Here is a 20,672-nt window from a genome sequence, read left to right as displayed (position 1 = left end):
AAGGCCGAGGCCAACACTTTCCCAGGAGACCAGATGTTCTCAGGAGAATAGTGGTACTAAGTTGCACCAGTCATTCTCTTTAAGCCCCCTCCCTCTATGCTCACACTCCTTTCATATTGTTTATCTCCGTTGAACGCACAGAAGCACACAGAAGCACAAAAATGACCCATCTCTTACAGTGTGTCACATAATGGTACGCCTGGACACAGTCGATTAGCATTGCATTATAAATATACATTATCCTTATCAAAAATACCCTAGATACCTAAATGAAGAACACAGATAAACCACATGCTATCGCAATGGTGTGTTAATTCTCCTCACTTTTCATAGGCAAAACATGTCTGTCTGGGTTTTAATCAGCTACAGAGATACCTGGGTGCCTTTGTCCATAAGGGATGTCATGGGAATCTAATCTTACTTTTTACATCTAATCTGCTTGAGCAAGTAGAAAGCATATTTTAGCATGATGTCCTGGGGGAGGGCTCCGGGCCCGGAATATAGACCGAACCCAGAGAACTCCCTCTATCCCTAGTTTGGGATAAAAACAAATTAGGTGTGAGGAGTTGGGGTGGAGGAGGGATGCCGAGAAACTGTCGCAGAATGTAGGTAAGAAGGCTGTCTATATATACGTTTTGTGGTAGTTAGGATGATTGGCTAAACGAGTTATACCTGTGCCAAGTTGATTGATTATCTGATCGTGCTCCTCCTGAACCGTCTTAATAAAACATCATTAATGTCAATTTTTTTGTCAAAATTAGGTTTTTATTTAATTATTATTGTATAACATCTTGTCTATCATCTCTGAAAATATCTAGGCAAAATTCACTATTGCAAATAGCAATTTGTTGCAGCAAGCAGTAATGGCTGTGTCTTTCTCTTATGTTAAAGGTGCCATAGAATTCATTGATACATATTTTAAATTGTTCTCTGATATCTACATATAAGGTATATGGCATAGGAAAGGGCAAAGATTCTCCAGAAATGGCTTTTCAAGTCAATTTACAACCCTAGGATTTGTCTCTAGAATGAAATGGTCTGTTATTACCTTATTTGGAAGGTTCATGAATAATAATGATGTGGTATGCTCTGATTGGCTGTTTCACAGAGCTGCTCATTTCAGTAGCTCGCACATGGAGGAAAATATATATTTAAAGTCCCCATGAAATCAAAATGAAAGTTTTTTGGCTTTTAGTATGAATATATTAGCCTTAAGGTTATCTATAAGCTAGTGTGCTTCAAAACATCTACAAAATTCGTTTTTACAAGATATGGGCATTCAAAACTTACAGTCTTGTCACTTCCACCAATATGAATCAAGGATTTTGATGATATCACCGTGCACTTCAGCTTCTCATCAAATGTTCTGTCCAATCAAATGCTCTCTAGAGTCCGTAGTGTCCCGCCCCTACACTATAAATAGACACTGAATCTGCGGCTAAGATTGGTCACTTGTTCACAGTGTAAGTTTTTTTTTTTTTTTTTGGTGATTATGATCACTTATGATCACTATGATCATTTTGTTTTAGCAAGAGTTTCATATAAAATATATGGGGTAATTTATTAGACTGGCTGTCATAAGCTTACAAATGCGGATTTACCGAGCTCTGGCCCTACCAGATATAAATGTAACGCTATTGGCTATTCAAAAGAAGTGGGCGGGGTTGGGCGATATGTTTTTGTTTCAGTTAAAATTATGTCACCAAATAGAATAACGCTGCGGTTTTCAAAGCACTTCAGTGGACCTTTAATTATGGGGCTTGAGCCGCTATTAATATGAGGTTCATTGAAACTGCCGTTTTGAATGCACGATCATTTCACTTTCACTTTTGTGATCGCATGTGCTCTGTGTAACGGTATACTGCAGTGGCAGTACTTACCACTTAAGTTTAGATGCTTGTTAGTGATGCTCAGGATCTGTAAATCATTCGCAATCGTCCGCGCAGTCATCTCTCCGTTTATGTGGTAAATGAAATCTTATGTACTGCAATATAACAGGCTACCGCTAGCAGTAAGCTAACCATGTCTCCTCAGCGGCTCACCTTATTTTATTAGATCGCCTTATTTGTTTTCCTTGACTTTCTGAGTAAGTTACAGACACCAACCATCCCTGCACTTAACGTCTCCTGCACAACCTGGAACATTACATTTATTCCTGTGATCTGCAATTTTCACTATTGTCATCGCTATTTTTTTTTTCACAATATCCTAGCTGCAGAACGTCTGAAGATTTGGCTATGCAAATGTTGGGGGCGTAACTATTAATGATCGCGGCTCTTAAGTAATAGTCGCTGTTATATTAGGATTAACCTATTTTTTAGCAGTCTTTTGCAAACACCAGATTTATATAAGAAGGAGGAAACAATGGTGTTTAAGACTCAGGGTATGTCATGTCCATGTACAGAACTGTTATTATTCAACTATGCCAAGGTAAATACAGTTTTCCATTCTATGGCACCTTTAAGAATGTGCTGCAGCTTGTGCTTTCTCCGAACACCAAAAAAAAAAATTTTTAATAAAGGTGTATCAATGCAACATTCCCCATCAGTCCTGTTTAAACTAAGCCACACAAAGTTTTATTTATTTATTTTTTAATATCGTGAAATGGCGGAGCTCAACAACATGGTCTGAAGTACTGTAGCTGCTCACCTAAACAATCTTACACGTCTCAATCTGCTCAATCTTGGTGATGACAGTGCCCTAAACCCTGTGTATATATACTCCTGTGTTTGCCTGATTCAGGTTCAATAAAAGCCTCCTGTAGCGAACCGATGTGTTTTTGTAAGAAAAATATCCATATTTAAAACGTAAAAATCACTTTAATCTAGCTTGTGCTAACTATTATTCACGGAACTTGCTGCTTTGGGATGGGGCGTGGCGGGACTGAAACGCCATCTAAGCTGTTCGCTCATTGCAATGCAGTGGGACTGCTAACCAGTCACAACACATTACGTTTTTTGGAAGTATAACAATACTTTTATTTAACAAGGTAATATAAAATTGACCAATAGCGACAGTAAAGACATTTGTAATATTACAAATGTTTTCTGTATAAAATAAAAGCAGTTCTTTCTTTCTTAATATTTTATTAATAAAAGAATGCTGAAAAAAAGTTTCCATGAAAATATGAGATATCTGTGAAAAAAGACACATCCTTGTGTTCTATGCTCATGGAACTTGGTATTAATCAGGCATCCATTCAAAAGCAGAGAGATGTGGTGTAGATAAGACTGGAATATAATGCCCTCACAAACAACTGCCGTGCACAAACAAAGCAAAAAGCACAAGAAAAGTCCAGGCCTGGTTTTCTCTCGTCTTGCAATGTCGCCACTCCTCCTTTAATCCTTCCAGAGCTCCTCTGTATGATTTTAGGCCGGTGAGTGGCACAGATGTCGCTCATTATCATTTAAACATGTGTCCCTGTGGCTCCTTTTTCATCCACTTCTTCTGGTACCTCTTTTAATAAATAGACAGTGTGTGTTAACTGTATGTCAGAACAAAGCAGACTCAGTAACTAATTAAGAGACAATGTGCAATTATTTTCTGAGAAATGCACGACTAACGTAGCTCCAGGCAGCTCTTGACCACATTACATGTCCATATCACTTTGCCAAATTATTTAAGTTTATTTCAAAGGTCCTTACAGATTACAGCAGCAAAATAATCAAAACCCACAACTACACTGTCCAAGCAAATAAATATAGTAAACAACAAGATAAAAACAACAAATTATTTCAATGTTTTTTCCAGCAAGGTAGGTACAATGCTGTTCTTAAAGAAGATGAAGTTACAGTTTTGCCATCAGTAGAGATGCTGCTGCCAAACACTGTTAAAACATGCACACATGATTAATCTGTCTTTCTCTCTCCATTAATTTAATGAACTGCATTAGTCTGCAATCAACAGTGCAAGTCTTCGTTACTAAGTCTAAAATGACGTTTTGGAATAAGCATCAGAATTTTAGTATGAGATACGTAAAAAAATTATGAGCAGAACGTCAGCCTCATGAACTATAACATCTAAGTGGATAAATAATTCAAATGTACATTTTTTTAAACATGCATGCATTATAGGGAGAACTAACCACTAACGCAAAAAATATATGAGAAAAGGTTTAAATGAATAGTACAATAACCTAATAAAATTCACCTTTTTTTATTCCGCTCATCTCAATCTGTAGTTGATCGCGTTTTGAAGAAAATTCAGAATGAACTAAAAAGAAAGCATTAAATAGACACCATCACAGGTATATATGGTAACAGGATAAATAATTCAAATATACATTTTATAAACATGCATGTATTAAAGGGGAGCATTAAAAACTCCTCTCATTCTGAAGTTAATCATATTTTAAACAAATTTCAAAATAAAGGCAAGAGAGAAGTACATTCAATTCAAGTATGTTCAAAAATAGGGAGAAATTACCACTATAGCAAAAAAAAAAAAAAAAGAAAAAAAGATTTTTTTAAATAAATAAGACAATATCCTAATAAAATTCACCTTGTTTTATTCTGCTCATCTCACACTGTAGTTGATCGTATTCTGAAGAAAATTCAGAATAAAGTAAAAAAATATATATTATACAGACATTATCACAGGTATATATGTACATTAAATATACAGGCCCTAATTATTTCTGATTAAGCAACAACTACTACATATAAAACAGAAATTTAAATGGCAAAGTATTGTATCTTATAGATATTATAATAATATTAGATATGAATAAAAGAGAAGATATTTTGTCAATTAAAGACTTTACATTAATAATAACAGAAAAACTTCAAAAGACAAATTCACCCTTTTTTGTTTTTTCCTCTTCCTGTAAAAGTTCAGTGAGTTCTGAAGAAAAAATAGAACAAAATTTAAATGAATAGTGAAATAACCTTATAAATATAAATTTACTTTGTTTTCTGCATTTTGTAATTTATCATATTCTGGAGAAATTTCAGAATAAAGGCAAGTGAAAACATTAAATAGACAACATCACACACAGGATTGACACCATTAATTTTTGCTGTTACAGAGTAATATAATGCATTACTAATAAAATTTTGGCAGTATTATACCTGTTACAATCTCAGTAACACATGTTAGAACAAATAACAAATAACCATAAACAAATAACAAATAACCATAAAAACATAATGAAAAATTACACAACAAGTGTCAGTACGTACTTGAGGTGCTAATCTGTGTCTCTAGCATGTGATGTCTCAGTTTGACTCTACAGTGAATCTTGCTGTCTCTCTCATATACAGTGAAGGTGTGTTTGACACTGAATCCGTCTGTGTTTCTGTGTGTCTCTGTAGTTTCTGATCTCAAACTGACTCCTTCACTGTTCAGCCACTCAAGAACAGGTTCGGGGTTCCAACCTTCAGATTCACACTGTAGATGAAGCCCTCCTGAATTATCAAATCCGTCTACAGTGATCACTGGAGGACGTCCTACAGCTACAGATTAACATTCACTGAGTGAACGTGTTTTCTGTCTATAAACCTGTTTTTGTTTAGGCACCAAGAGCACCAAAAATATATCAAGAAGGAGCAAAATACAGGGAGACTGGGAATTGTAACACTTTTTGCTTTAAGAAATGTAATTTTCAGTCAAAGCTGTAATTGTATTTATTTATTCATTTTCTTTTACTATTGATCTAACATTGATATTATACCACATTTGTCTGCTACTAATTTAAGTTGACTTGAAATATGCAAAATATACGAATGTTTTGTACATGCATTCAAATTAACTTGTTCAAAATAATTTTTATATCATCCCCAGTCCAGTAGAAGTAAATCATGAATGTTGAGTGACAATCCTTCCAATCTGCTAAACATGATATTTCTATGACTTTACAGACTCCATTTCAACTGACCCCATGTTACAATCATCCCAGTCTTCCCTACACCAAAGCTTCATGTCTAAACACATTCGAAATTTGTTTTCATTGGTTAACCTACCTTCAACACGGACATCAACTGTAGTGTCATCATACCAGGATTTGGACCGAAGTAAACACTTATATCGTCCTTCATCAGAGACTTGAACTGATGAGAGTTTGAGTGATGCATTTCCTCTCAGTAGTTCGTGATGATTCAGTTCTGTTCTCCCTCTGTAGCACTAGTGAGTTTTTCAGATCTGGTCTAAACCACTCCACTCTCATGTCCACCACACTGGTGGAGGGTTTGAGAGAACAGGGCAGAATCACATCTTCACCAGCTACAGCAAATACACCATCTGCAGGACCCACCACTTCATATCGCTCTGTTATAAAAACAGCACATATAAACTACACAGTCCTAAAGAATTTGTCTTTACCTCAACATGTGAACTAAGATCTCATCATTTACGGACCCTCATGTTGTTCCAAATTTATATGACTGTCTTTCTAAAAAAAGAGATATTTAGCAGTATATTCATACATTGCTGTCAACCTCCAAAAGGACATTGACCATTGACCCCCAACTGACACCACTCATCACTGCACTGGAAAAAAATTACTCTCCATTAAATGGTAAAAAAAACAAACAAAAAAAAAAACTGTAAAAATGCTATAGTAAAAACCTGTTAAATGGTTAATGGTAAGTTCCCCTACTATATACGGTGAAAAACTGTATTAGACATTGTATGTTATTTTACGGTAGTACACCATTTTCGTAAGTGAAAAAGAATGTAAAATTTACAGTGAATAACCGTAAATTGACATTCCCAGAAATTCAAGCATTACATTTTTTAAATGTAATGTTTGGTTGTTGTTTTTTTCGTTGAAATAACTGTTTCTTCTTTATTTATTTTTATCAGTTTTGTAGATTAGGCTTGTATGTTACATCTAATGTTGTTAAATGAATATTTATTGCATTATTTCTGTTTTGTGTTTGTTACCATGATGGTGTTTATTGTTTGTGTGAATGACACTGCGCACCTTCTATATATGTTAATATGTAAAAGCTGCTTGTGGTAGGCTTTGGTTAATCATGTGACTTTCTCAAAGATACAAAAGTTCTCAAAAGTTACAAAACAGATTTCAGTACTTTAACAGGTTGGTACATTGACATCATATCAGTTAATGAAATTACTATATTTAAAGGTAAATTTAGGTGAAATCATAAAATTTAAAACAGTGCTACCATATTTTACAGTAAAATTCTGGCAACAACAGCTGCTGTTTTTTTTTTTTTTTACCGTAAATTTTACAGATTACAGTGTGGTTCTTAGATGTAAACTTATCACAACACATCATATTTGATTTTAGGGCCACAGTAAACTTACAATGACAACTAAATGTTGGTCTGTTTTTTGGCCTTTGTGGCCTTTAAATTAGAAGTAGCAGACAGTAGTCTGTTTGTTCTACAGATTTACAACAGTTAATTCTCATCTTCTTTCACATTATATGAAATGTCTTGTCGACTTACAAAGGAGGACAACTGAAGCAATCAAAATCAACAAAAAAGCAATAACATGCAAGCGCTATGACAAGTCTCAATTAGCCTAATGCAGTAGACGTAGCAAGGTTTTTTTTATTATATAATAAATAAAAAGAAAATAGATAGGATAAAAAAAGAAAAAGCAAGCTAGTGTTAGAGGCCTAAAAGTAGATATATAGAATACAAAAAGAACAGAGAAGCTAGTGTTAGTTTTTTTTTTTTTTTAAGAAAACAAGCAGTAAGTAAATACGTCTAAAAGGGCAAGTTTTTTTTTTTTAAGAATACAATTAGAATAGAGGGTACTAGAGTTAGAGGGTCAAATAAAGATGGAAGAGATGTGTTTTAGCCAGTACTTGAAGATGGCTAAGGACTCAGCTGTTTGGATTAAGTTGAGCAAGTCATTCCACCAGGAGGGTACATTTAATGTGAAAGTCCATGAAAGCAATTTTGTGCCTTTTTGGAATGGCACAATAATGTGCCATGCACTTGCAGAATGCATGCTTCTAGAGGGCGCATAAGGCTGAAGTAATGAATTTGGGTAAAGGGGTGCAGAGCCACCAGTGGCAGTTTTGTAGGCAAACATTAATGCCTGAATTTTATGCAAGCAGCTATTGGTAGCCAGCGCAAATTGATGAAGAGAGGTGTGACGTGCGTTCTTTTCGGCTCATTAAAAATTTATCTTTCAGCCGCATTCAGGATTAATTGTAAAGGTTTGATAGAACTGGCTGGAAGACCTGCCAAAAGAGCATTGCAATAGTCCAGCCTGGACAGAACAAGAGCTTGAACAAGGAGTTGTGAAGCATGTTCTGAAAGAAAGGGCCTGATCTTCCTGATATTGAATAAAGCAAATTTGCAGGACCGGGGACAGCATGGGGACAGTGATCTAACAACAGCCTGGCTATGTGTGTATATATATACATACAATTTTCCTAAAAATATGTAAAGTAGCATCTGTCATTCCCACACACAAACCTCAATCCATTTAGCTAATGATTCATTCACTACATTAAACTACATAAAAACACTGCCTGTTTGCACTTTTATGGATTTGATTATTTATTAAAATACTTGATTCTGATAATAATATAACTGACCGCTCATGTAAAAAGCCTAGTTTTCTATATGTAGCTATGTGTTTTGTCTCTGCAGTTTCTACAAGATAACAAAACAATTTTGAATCTTTGTTTATTTGATAAGTGTTATGAATGCAAAAATAACTTTAGTTAGACTATGACCGGCTGATTGTACATTGTCCCTTATATAAGTTACTTATTATATCTCTCTTCCTCTTTCTTTTACACATAAACACCTGAATACAAACAATTACCTGATCTTGAGTAAGTAATTCCACTAATAATCAGGAGGGTCAAACAAATAAACTTCATTTCTGAAGTACATGGATGGATTTTTCTGTATGAAAAAAGAGAGACATGTATTATAATCAGAAAACTTACAGAATGAAGTTAACATGCATGTGTTTTCTTTACATTACACATAACCAGAAAATCTAAATTCAGAAAGATTTACTTATTCAGGTAAAAGCATTTCTCAGTTCTTCGATGACTTACCTTTAAATTGATACTGACTGTTCACAAAAGTGTGAATAAATAAGATGTTACAAGATCATACGGAGATCATTCCTGGTTTAGTTTTACTTTTTCATATCGCTGAGCATCTTAAATGATAACGCAGTTCCCTCCCATCATACTAGTTAATAACCGGGCAGCTGAAATCATTCTCTTATTCTCAGAGTAATGGCATAAGGCTTTGGCTAAAGGGTTAATAATTGGCATTAGTGGAAAAATGTGATATAACGTTTTGAATCAATTTGCTGGTTCTAACTTGTTTAAATAGCTAGTTAAGTGGACTTAGTGGCATAAGCACTACTCTTTTGAGACAGCAAATCACACACCATATATGGTCAGGTCTGTACATGCAAATAAAAAAAGAAAAACAACAAGGTTAAAGTCCTTTATCGTCCAATGAGGAATGTGCTTTTGATTCTGTTATCTGTATCCATTAACTGTATTGAATTCTAGATGCACAGACACTCCAGTGGATGAAACTGTGATGGTATCACATAAATCTGCTGCACATTTACCCATCGACATCAGTTCAATTGAAGAAATTAACATTTATAAACACAGAGAACTTACATCTAAAATATCTGATAAGCTCAAAACAGGTATAGGATAATGGATCTGTTCTGTATTTACATACATGTCTATCACCCAGCACAATCAATTAAGGACATATGCATAACTTCACTGTATGATTTAAAACAGTCTTGGGGTGCTTAAAAGACCACCAACATATTTTATAAACAATTTACATCTTTCATTCTTACAGTTAACACAATTTTACCATAACACAATGACAAATTACATAGTCCCTATACCATACTGAGTAACTGTTAATGAATTTTAAAACACATTTTAATTGAACTATGATCAATAATGTACATTAATCCACAGCCAATGGCATGATTTCTTATCACAAATCATTAGGCACATCACGTTTTAATGACAAATACAAAAACACATAAGTAAAACAGAGTTCCCAACTAAATGGAACCCCCTTAAAAAAGTAAACAGTTAAAACACATATTTGCAGTAGAATACTAACTAGCATACCAACACGTACAGTTTCTGCCATAAGATACTTTCAGATAAGATAAATTCAGCCTCAGTCTCCACATAAAAAAAATAAAATAAAAAAAAACTTTTCACTGCAACAGATTAACTTTTTCCACTCTGCAAGATGGCCACCAACTGAACATGAACAGGACCAGCGTACTGCAGACGAACATAAATGCCCTCTAGAGGACAAGAGCACCATTACACCTTTAGATATTTGTAAGCTCCAGCAGAAGGGAAGATCAACGTAAGTCATACATTTTGAGTCAGTAAATGCGAAATACTGTTATGCAAATGAGGAATTCCTTTTATACATTACAACTTACACTCTTCAAAAGGCACCTATTATGCAAAATCCACTTTTACATGGTGCTTGGACATAAATGTGTGTCGGCAGTGTGTGAACAAAACCACCCTACAATGATAAAAATCCACCCACTCTTTATTTGTTTTATCCCCATTAAACCGACATCACATTGTTTAGGTCCTGCCAACGGATGCTGATTGACAGTCCTGCATTGCCATAGTTTCCGGCTTCATTAACTCATTATCAAAGCCTGAGCTGACAGAAAAAAGTTGATGATCAGCATCATGGTACCAACAAATCTGGATTGGATTGGGCTGGTTTTGTCAACTCAAAACTAATTAACTAATTAGTTAACAATATACAAAAATATTTAAAGAAAAATAATAAAATATATGCTTTTCATTTATTATCCAAATTTTTAACTGGTAGTATACATATTTCATATTAATTGCTGTAACTCCTGCTTTTATTGTGTTTATTTTATTCCACATGTAAATTCAGTCAGTAGGATTCGTCACAGATAATCAGTGGTGTAGAGTTTTCATTACTCAGATACCCCAAACTAACAAATGGATATAGTTTCTTATCAAAAGACTGATTAGTGTAAGAATACATAAGAGTCATAGCCTTCACATCATAAAAAGAGACGAGACCCTTCTCATAATCCACAAACACACAGACCCTTTGAGGTTTCCCACTCAGAGGAAGAGAGATTTGTGGAGATTTACGAGCCCAACACGCTCCATCTCTCAGACTCACAACCCAGTAACCAATCATAGGACTCACAACGGTCAAACCCTTCCTGCTAACAGATCCTCTCGTCACTCCTAAGTCCCACTCAGTTTGTCCTTTCACCTGCACCTCAAAGCAGAAACACCCTGAGGAGAATCCATCCTTCCCAAGAACACCAAGATAATCAATAAATCTTTCTTTTTTATCATTCATTAATCCCTGTTGTTTCTTTCCATCCCTTACTTGTTTCCCATCATCAGACACAATCAGACGTGGATGAGCCGTATCAGCATCCAGAATCACATTCACTGTTGAAAATATAAACAATTCTGCTTTACAGATAAGTATATAATAAAATAAACAGAATTATTGATTTATTTTTGTAGAAATCATTGTAACTTCACAAGACAAAACAAAAATAAAAATACATAACTAATTGTAAATAAATGTAATGTTTAATGTACATAATTTTCTGAACAATATTGTTCATAATTTTTTTCATTCGGTCTACTAATGATTGTTCTGATCGTGTTTGACCTGTTTCATTTTCTTTACTTTTAGTTTGTTTTCTCTGTGTGTCATTTTATTGTTCATTGCTGTGTTAATTTACTTTCGAAAGGGAACTCCATGCTGCGTCTCCTAAAGGGCGCTATGGGGAAATGCCTTCAGAATGAATCTAAACATGACAATAAACTTGACATTGGCAGGCAGCATATGACGTTACTACTGGTGCAACTATGAGTATAAAAGGGCACCTGTGAAACTTTTCATCCTCTTCCTTTAGACCACTGGAAACACCCGGTAAGCATGCTAAGAGTGTGCACCTCCGTGTCAGGGACTTTGTCTAAATACCTGAGGATTTGTACAACTTGTATGGTATGTGTGGGTGAGAAGCACACGTTATCTCACACGTTGCGCTTATCTCTCAAAAATGGCGTGTTGGAACAGAGCATGTTTGGCTCTCGGTGGAGCTAAATGCATGCTGCGAGATGCGTTCAAACTGAGTCATGCCATGTATGTTTAAATCTCTTTTGAGGGATTAGAATTGAGCACCTTCCACCCACAGTTTGGGTCTCGCAGCTGCCGAGGTCATGAGGATGAGGATTGTATGTGGGGCATACCTTTTAGGAATTTCTTGTTGTTTGTAATTCTTATAAAGAATGAGAAACTGTGTAATGCAAGATATCTATTGTGAGTTATTGGGGCATATTTTATTCATAATATGCTCCCCTCTGCTATCCACATTATTGGTTAAGTGTAGACAGGCACGTACTGTAGAAGCGTGGTTAGCCTCACTAACTGTCTCTGCCATTGAATGTAGCCAGGCCTCCTCTCATTTTAGAGAGTATTTCTGCTAAGACCTCCACTTTTAAGAGCTACCCTACTAGAGTTGAGTGTTGTTAGGCTTCTTCTCATTTAAAAGAATACTGCTGAAGCCTCCACTCTCCAGAGCTCCATGCAGGCAGTGCAATTATTATGTAGGCTTTATTATGAGCCTTTCTAACTGTCTCTAGCGTTGAGTGTAGCCAGGTCTCCTCTCACTTTAGAGCACTGGTCTCAAACTCAATTCCTGGAGGGCCACAGCTCTGCACAGTTTAGCTCTGACCCTAATCAAACACACCTGATCCAGCTAATCAAGGTCTTCAGGATTACTAGAAACTTCCAAGCAGTTGTGAGTTGGAGCTAAACTCTGCAGAGCTGCGGACCTCCAGAAATTGAGTTCGGGACCTCTGCTTTAGAGAGTCTTTCTGCTGAGACCTTCAGTCTTAAGGCCGGGAAACACCAAGCTGACTTCAAAGAACTAGCAGCTGACGGTGTTGTCGCCTCAAGCCGGCAGCGGCTGGACCAAAAAGCTGCACTTGAACACACCATTCAGACTACAGCGGACTGTGAACTAACATGTGCGTTGTGCACCTACGTGAGAAGAATTAACTGTCTATATCAGCAGCTTTTAATAGTATGTATTCATTATTCAAAAGGAGAAACCGAAACAAGGATATATAAGATAAACACAGATAAACAAAACCTAAACAAAGCAGCGCTTACTTATTATTTTGAATCTTATTTATTTTGATAACTTTCTTCATTTTAAATGGTTCATGTTGTTATGAGAACATTCACATATTAAAATGCATTAAAACAGTCTTCTGTTTGTGCTGACCCATACTCGGAATTTGTGCTCTGCATTTAACTCATCCAAGTGCATAAACACAGTAGTGAACACACACACACTCCGTGAACACACACCCGGAGCAGTGGGCAGCCATATTGCTGTGGCGCCCGGGGAGCCGGGTTCGGTGCCTTGCTCAAGGGTCTCACCTCAGTCGTGGTACTGAAGGTGGAGAGAGTGCTGTACATTCACTCTCCCCACCTACAATCCCTGCCGGACCTGAGACTCGAACCCGCCACTTTTGAGTTACAGGTCTGACTCTCTAACCACCTAATGGATGTAGCCTGGTCTCTTCTCACTTTAGAAAGTTGTTATGTGAGGACCTCCACTCTTAGAGGTCCATAATTTTGGCTTCCTCTTGTTTAGTAGAGTCATTCTGCTGAAGCTTCTGCTCTCCAGAGCTCTGCTTAGACAGTAATAGTAGCATTCAGGCTCTCTTGTAAGCCTCACTAACCATCTCTGGCATTGAGTGTAGCTCTCCTCTAGCTTTAGAGAGTCTTTCTGCTGAGACCTCAACTCTCAGAACTGCATAACTTGGTGAGTGTTGTCAGGCTTCCTCTCATTTAAGAGAATCATTCATTTGAAGCCTCCGCTCTCCAGAGCTCTGCTTAGACAATAATAGTATACAGGCTCTCTTGTGTCTCTGGCATTGACTGTAGCAGCAGTGACATCATAGGCTACCGTCTGGCAATGTCAAGTTCATTGTCGTGTTTAGATTCTTGCTTCAGACACTGGTCAAGCTAAAGGCATTCTCTCATAGCACCCTCGAGGGGATGCAACGTCTCGTTCCCTATTTTCAGGGAACCATGGTTACATGCGTAACCTGAGACGGTTTTTGTCTTCTTTAGTTAAACATTTAAACATTTAACATTTAAGTTTAAATTGATAGTTTTCTCCTGTGGCACAATATAAACTGCATTTAATCATGAGGGATTTTGATTCATTTGACTGAATTTATGCAGTGCATTATACAAAACTCCCAATTTCATATAAAATGTTTCACGTAATGATAAATTTGGAGAAATTAAAACTATTAAAATAAATAGTTGTTATAAAACATGCATAATTTGTACTCACCTATGTGTGTTTTTAAATGTGTGATAGCTAAACACAAAATATGAAGTTATAAAGAGTTCATAACGGATTTCATCTTTAGATCAATAATGAGATCAAATATTTTAATCACTACTTCAAAACCAAGAAAATCTAACAAATTTGTATACATATATGAATGCATAGTCTATTCATTTAATTTTGCAAACAATTCAAAAGTAATGAATTAATTTTTTAATAAAGCCATATAAACAAATTCACCTTGTATTATAATCATCTCCTTACTTTGTGAAAGATGACTGCATTCTGAAGAAAATTAAGAAAAAGATTAGAAAACAGCAATGAAATTATATATATTTTTTATAATTCTAACAAACAACAAGTTACGTACATCAAGTTATCTACATCTGCTAAATGTCACAGTTCTGTCTGTTTGTCTACTTGGTTTTTCCCATTTGTCTCCCCCATTGATCTGTCTAATTTGGTTCAGCCCTCGCCAGTGTGATTCCCGGCACCTGTCTCTGTAATTAGCACACCTTTTATAAGTCTGTTTGTATCCTGAGTTCAATGTCGGTCTTTATTCGTTGTACATGTTACGTGTGTGGAAGATCCTGCCTGTTTCTGTTAAGGCACCGGTCTGATCTGGGTTTGTTTGTGTTGTGTCATTGTTTGTCTGGAGCACACGGCTGTCAGTTGGTATTTGTGTTTTGCCATGTGCTCTATTGTTACCCCGCCCCTCTTGTTACCTGATTATCTTGTTAGGGTTTACACCTGTTTCTAATCATTAGTTACCCTTTATATTCTCCTCTTGTTTTCTGTCCTGTGCCAGATCGAATTTCTGCTCTGCTGAGTTAACCTGGCTTTCGTCTGTTAAAAGTGTTATCCTGTTTCAAGCTCTAGTCTTGTCTTGCATAGTTTCTAGTTCTATTTTTCCTTATTGATATTAGGGTTTTTTACTTTAGTTAGTTTTGTGCTATCTAGTTCCTTGTTTTTTGAGCTCCTGCCTTTTTATTTTAGTTTTTGTTTTTTCCCCCTTCCCCTTTTGCTCCCCAGCTTCCCTATCAGCTCTGGCTGCTGGCTTCCCCATTCCCTGCCACCTTCTCCCCATCCTTTGCTGCCCAGCGCTACCTGCTTCCATGCCCTTTCCTGTTCCATCCATCCAGCTGCTCTGCTAACAACTGTCTTGCATACCAGCCTCAGAAGATTGCAGTCAAGACAACCAAGCTTCCTCCTTCGCTTTCCTGTAAAGGCCCTTTCTCTCCCTCTGCCGGCGTCATTCCCTGTTCCCTGGTGCTCATTGGAGAGCTTGCCTGTTTTTTGCTCTTGAACTATTGCTCTTAGCCATTCACTGTGGAACCCCTCATTTGGACGCCTTCTGCTGTGCTGACGCTCACCTCCAAGGACCTGGGCTGCGTTCTCCGATAACGTTGTCTCTTAGCGTGCTACGAAGACTCAAAAGGTACACCTTAACTACAGGTATACCTTTCCTACGTGTGTTCTCCAAACTATACCTTAGGATATTGCTTAAGGTAAACCTTCTTAAGTGCGACCTTAGCAGGTGCTGTCCATGGTGGAGGTGCTGAATAGGTTGATATCGATGCCTCGGTGATCGATTGTGCGCTCTTTCCTTCACAGCGGTATAGGTAAAGTATTGAGAAAACAATGTTTTTTTTTCATAAAGAAGCGTTTTAGAAATGGTACAAACTGCATTTATCGGGGCTCATTGAAATATGTACATGCAGAAATACATGTGTATGTGTTTCAACTTATTCTCATCATTTTGCGTACGAATAACACGACTTTGCAATAGCGTGCAATGCATAAGCCAGAGTCCATTTTTGCGTGCATATGATACGCCAATCCTTCCAATTAACTTCAATGGAGAGAGGATGCGTATAAATACCACGCATCATCTTTTATATAGATGATATAAAAGATGATGCGTGGTATTTGTATGCATCCTCTCTCCATTGAAGTTAATGGGAAGGATTGGCGTATCATATGCACGCAAAATTGGACTTTGGCGTATGCATTACACACTATTACTCTCCGCGCACGGCGCCGTCTTTGATTTAAAACAGGGGTTTTCAAACCTGTCCTGGAGCCTCCCCTGCCCTGCACATTTTGTATGTCTCCCTTATTAGGCACACCCAATTCAGGTCTTGCAGTCTCTACTAATGAGCTGATGATTTGAATCAGGTGTATTAGATGAGAGAGACAAGCAAAATGTGCAGGGCAGGGGAGGCTCCAGGACAGGTTTGAAAACCCCTGATTTAAAACAAGTACTCACTGTCTCGCTGCCATAGCTATAAAGTTTGTGTAAACTCATCTTTCTTTATATAGACTCATAGCCTTTTCTGTCAAATGGTTCGCCCGCTGATGTGCCTCGAAATAGTAATTAAAAAAAGCTAACAACCATGGAAACTTTATTAATGAAAACACTTCCATACACTGGCCAGAGGAGAACTGGTCCCCCGACTGAGCCTGGTTTCTCTCAAGGTTTTTTCTCCATTTCTGTCACCTGTGGAGTTTTGGTTCCTTGCCGCTGTCGCCTCTGGCTTGCTTAGTTGGGGACACTTTCCAGCCATATCGTATACTATTTGAACTGAACTGGATGATGATATCACTGAATTCATTGATGAACTGCCTTTTACTGAAAATTGATTGTTTACAATAATGCGTTACTTACACACTATTGTTCTGTTTAAATACTGTGCAGTTGCTTTGACACAATCTGTATTGTTAAAAGCGCTATATAAATAAAGGTGACTTGACTTGACACTGGGTGTAGGCTATAACAACTTAAGTATTTTATGTGTAAAATTTTAAAGTAAAGTAAAAAATGCAATTTTAATACTAAATCAGATTTTATATTAAATGTTCATATAAAATTTTCTATTTGTAATTAAACTGCGAAGTAAAAAAGCTTTTTGCGTGGTGCCCACTATAGGTATGAACCGTCAGCAGTGGTAAGGTATAGCTAAGAGCGCTCCAGACCAACCTTACGAACGTATGACTTACAGAAGGTATACTTAACAAAGAAGGTTTCTGAAAACACATATTAACGATAAGGTACTTCTTAAGGTACAACTTAAGAACGACGTAGCGTTAAGGTGGTTTCGGAGAACCCAGCCCTGGCTGGACTGTCCTGATTACCCCTTCTGACTGTGGCTGAACTATTTATTCTTGAGTTTCTGTTTGTGTCTTTAAAGAACCAATAAATCTGTTATCCCTGCAACTGATTCCTCCTCTTTGAGCACCCCTGACAGTTTCTTGAAGTATTTATTAAAATAGTGTTTATTGTTAATCTCGTCTCGTCTCGTTCCGTCCAGCACGTCACCCATAACAGAAAAGACCAAACGAAACAGTTTAACCCGGCACTCTCCCCTGCGTTTGTTTTTCGTCCTTTTTTCCCTCAGTGTTTTGTTTTTTGATTTTTTTCACTATGGACCCTACCGTTCTCCTAATCCTCCTGAGGCAGGGGGAACGCTCTCTTGAGGACCACACCCGTGAGTACCTCTTCTTGGCCGAAAATTCCCATCTTCTGGATAGCAGCCTCTGCAAGTTTTTCTTCATCGGACTTAACACCACCACCAAGGCGCTGCTATCCGGAGAGGGTCCTCAAGAGAGCCTGCCGGAGTACATCGAGTGGGTGCTGGCGTCCTGTCAATCATCCTGGACTGTCGACATCGTCAAGGAGGACGTCAGCCCCACTCTAGACCCAGAACCCAGCCAACCATCACCCCGACAAGCATAGTTGGAGTCCGAGCCCATCGCAGATGGGGAGCCAGAGCCGAGAGCGACAGAGCCAGAGCCTGACCCATCTGACCAGGTGCGAGAGCTGACTACAACATCCGCGACGGTGGAGTATGACGTGGAGCAAGAGAGGGCGATAGAGGGCCCTGCCCACTGCACCACCGCTGAGGGTGAGCTTGGACTACATTCTGGGGATCTTATTGACTTCTTTTCGGATATATCCTTCTCTCCTGATCTTCCTGTCTGCCTGGAATTCCCACCCTCTGTCATCCACATCCATGCTCGGCTGCAGGATCCCTCTGCTCCGCCTCCAGCCTCCGAGTCCAGGACTCCGCCTCGGCCCTCCGACCCTGCGGCTCCACCACGGCTCTCAGCGCCCTCACCTTCATTGTCGCCCGTCGGTCCAACAGCTCCACCGGACTCCATCGTCTCTCCGGCTCCGCCCTGGTCAGTCGTTGTCCCTCCATCCCCTCAGGACTCTGCTCCTCCAGTTGTGCCTCATCGCGCCCTCCCACCGGCTCCTAAGGACTCATCCCTCCCTTCGGCACAGCCTCCATCCTCTGTCACTCCGGCTCCGCTGCAGACCTGCGGATCTCCGCCTCCGCCTCGGCCGCCAGAGCCTCCAGTTCCGCCTTGGCCCTCCGGATCCTCAGCGTCACCCTGGATCTTCGGCTCTCCGTCTCCGCCTCGGGCTCCTCCTCCACCTGCTCCGCCTCTGTCGGTTGGCCCCGTGGAGTCGTCAGCCCATTCTCCACCATGGCTCCTCCCTCCGTCGGCTCCTCTGTGGGCTGCGGTCTGGGTCCTGCTGAGTTCCTCCTGCTCCGGGTCCCTCCTGTTTCCTCCCTGGCTCCTCCCACCGTCGTCGCGCCCTTGGACTGTCTATTCTGCCATTTGGACTTTTTTTTTGGTCCCCCTCCTTCGGTTGCGTCCTCCGCCGAAGCCTCCTCCATTATGGACTCAGTTTTTCTGTTTTTTCCGCCCCTCTTTTCTGTTTTGTTTTTTTCTCTTTTCTACGGCGCGAGGACGCGCCTATTCGGAGGGGGGCGTAATGTCACAGTTCTGTCTGTTTGTCTACTTGGTTTTTCCCATTTGTCTTCCCCCGTTGATCTGTCTAATTTGGTTCAGCCCTCGTCAGTGTGATTCCCGGCACCTGTCTCTGTAATTAGCACACCCTCGGTCTGTTTGTATCCTGAGTTCAATGTCAGTCTTTATTCGTTGTACATGTTATGTGTGTGGAAGTTCCTGCCTGTTCCTGCTTGTTCCTGCCTGTTTCTCGAAGTATTTATTAAAATAGTGTTTATTGTTAATCTCGTCTCGTTCCGTCCAGCATGTCACCCATAATACTAACTGAATAAATAGAAAAATATCCAAGATATATGCAAAAGTAATACACATAGTTTAAAAACACTATATAATCAAAAGTATTGGGACACCCCGTTTTAATGAACAAGCTTGACTACTGTAGAAATTTCCATAATGTTTAAGCATATAATGGTATTCTAGGGGATTGCGTTCTTCTAATTTGAAAGCAACAGCTTTGACAGGACCCTTTTCTATTTTAGCATGACCTAGCCTCTGTGTATAAGTCAAGGTTAAAAAAGAAATTATGGATTCAGTCAGTATGGAAGAACTTGACTGGTCTGCAAAAAAAAAGTCCTAATCCCAGCTGAACACCTCTGGAGTGAATTTAAATGCAGACTTTGAGGCAAAAACCCATCACCAAACACCAATGACTTGTAACTATGGGTACAGTCATTTTTGCCACAGTTTTGGAAGTGCCTTTTTCTTTTCTAAAGAAGGGGTGTCCCAGTAATTTTGTTCATATAGTGTATGTACAAGTCATTGGTGTTTGATGAGTTTTTTGCTCAAGGTCTGCATTTAAAGTCACACCAGAGGTGTTCAATTGAGATTAGGACTTTGCTTTCTGCAGACCAGTCAAGTTCTTCCACATTGACTGATAGGATCAATCATTTCTGTTTTAACCTTGCCTTATACACAAGGAATTGTAATGGTAGAATTGAAGAAGGTCAGAACTGTTGCTGTAAAATTAGAAGCACACAATATTATTGTATGCTTAAACATTAAGATTTGTACTGGAAATTATTAATTAGTCAAACCTCTTCATTAGAAGGGGGCGTTCCAACAATATAGCGTATTCTATGCCAAATAACAGACTTAAATAATTTAGCACATGCTACCCCTTCTAACCACTGGCTATCTGATGTTTTTCATTAACATCGATCCAAACTCAGGGCAGGAAAGAGAAAATGGTGCAAATAAAAAAAAAAGATCTGTCAGACCTAGTATGTAACAGTCTTTGCTTCATCTTTCTCTGCTGAAATTCATACAGCGAAATCTTCATATTTCCACAAGATCAACAGCACTTCAGACACGTAATATCTCCAAAACATTCAATTCTCTCCTCTGCCCCCCTCCACCACCTCTTTAACAGCTGATTTCGCTACATTCTTCACAAACAAAACTAAAACCATCAGCAGTCAGATTTCAGCTCCACACCCCCAGGAAGTCAAATCAACCACAACCACTGCTAAAGCTCTCCTCTCACATTCACTTCTGCTAAAACTACCCTGCCA

At 38.5% G+C, this 20,672-nt stretch overlaps 1 protein-coding gene, 1 long non-coding RNA gene and 1 pseudogene across 2 annotated transcripts in view; all 3 read right to left on the bottom strand.

Moving 5' to 3' along the window:
• Positions 1-3,048: 3,048 nt before the first annotated feature.
• Positions 3,049-5,017, bottom strand: LOC141326385 (uncharacterized). Its single transcript, XR_012353882.1, has 4 exons — positions 4,801-5,017; positions 4,501-4,542; positions 4,150-4,212; positions 3,049-3,456 (listed from the first exon to the last, which is right to left on the bottom strand). It is a non-coding gene; the product is annotated as an uncharacterized lncRNA (long non-coding RNA).
• Positions 5,018-5,169: 152 nt separating this feature from the next.
• On the bottom strand, positions 5,170-9,116 carry LOC141295918 (butyrophilin subfamily 1 member A1-like; annotated as a pseudogene).
• A 1,752-nt stretch (positions 9,117-10,868) lies between these two features.
• LOC141295822 (butyrophilin subfamily 1 member A1-like) overlaps positions 10,869-20,672 on the bottom strand; it is a 14,352-nt gene continuing 4,548 nt past the window's right edge. Inside the window, exons 4-6 of the mRNA XM_073827133.1 lie at positions 17,075-17,114; positions 12,153-12,267; positions 10,869-11,407 (exon numbers count right to left, since the gene is read on the bottom strand). Of these exons, the coding sequence (XP_073683234.1) occupies positions 10,869-11,407; positions 12,153-12,267; positions 17,075-17,114 (694 nt within the window). The remainder of the gene's footprint in view (positions 11,408-12,152; positions 12,268-17,074; positions 17,115-20,672) is intronic.

This window comes from Garra rufa, chromosome 1 (assembly GCF_049309525.1).
Source record: "Garra rufa chromosome 1, GarRuf1.0, whole genome shotgun sequence".
NCBI lineage: Eukaryota > Metazoa > Chordata > Actinopteri > Cypriniformes > Cyprinidae > Garra > Garra rufa.
Note: the sequence above shows the minus strand (reverse complement) of the source record. Positions and strands in the feature narration are given on the sequence as shown.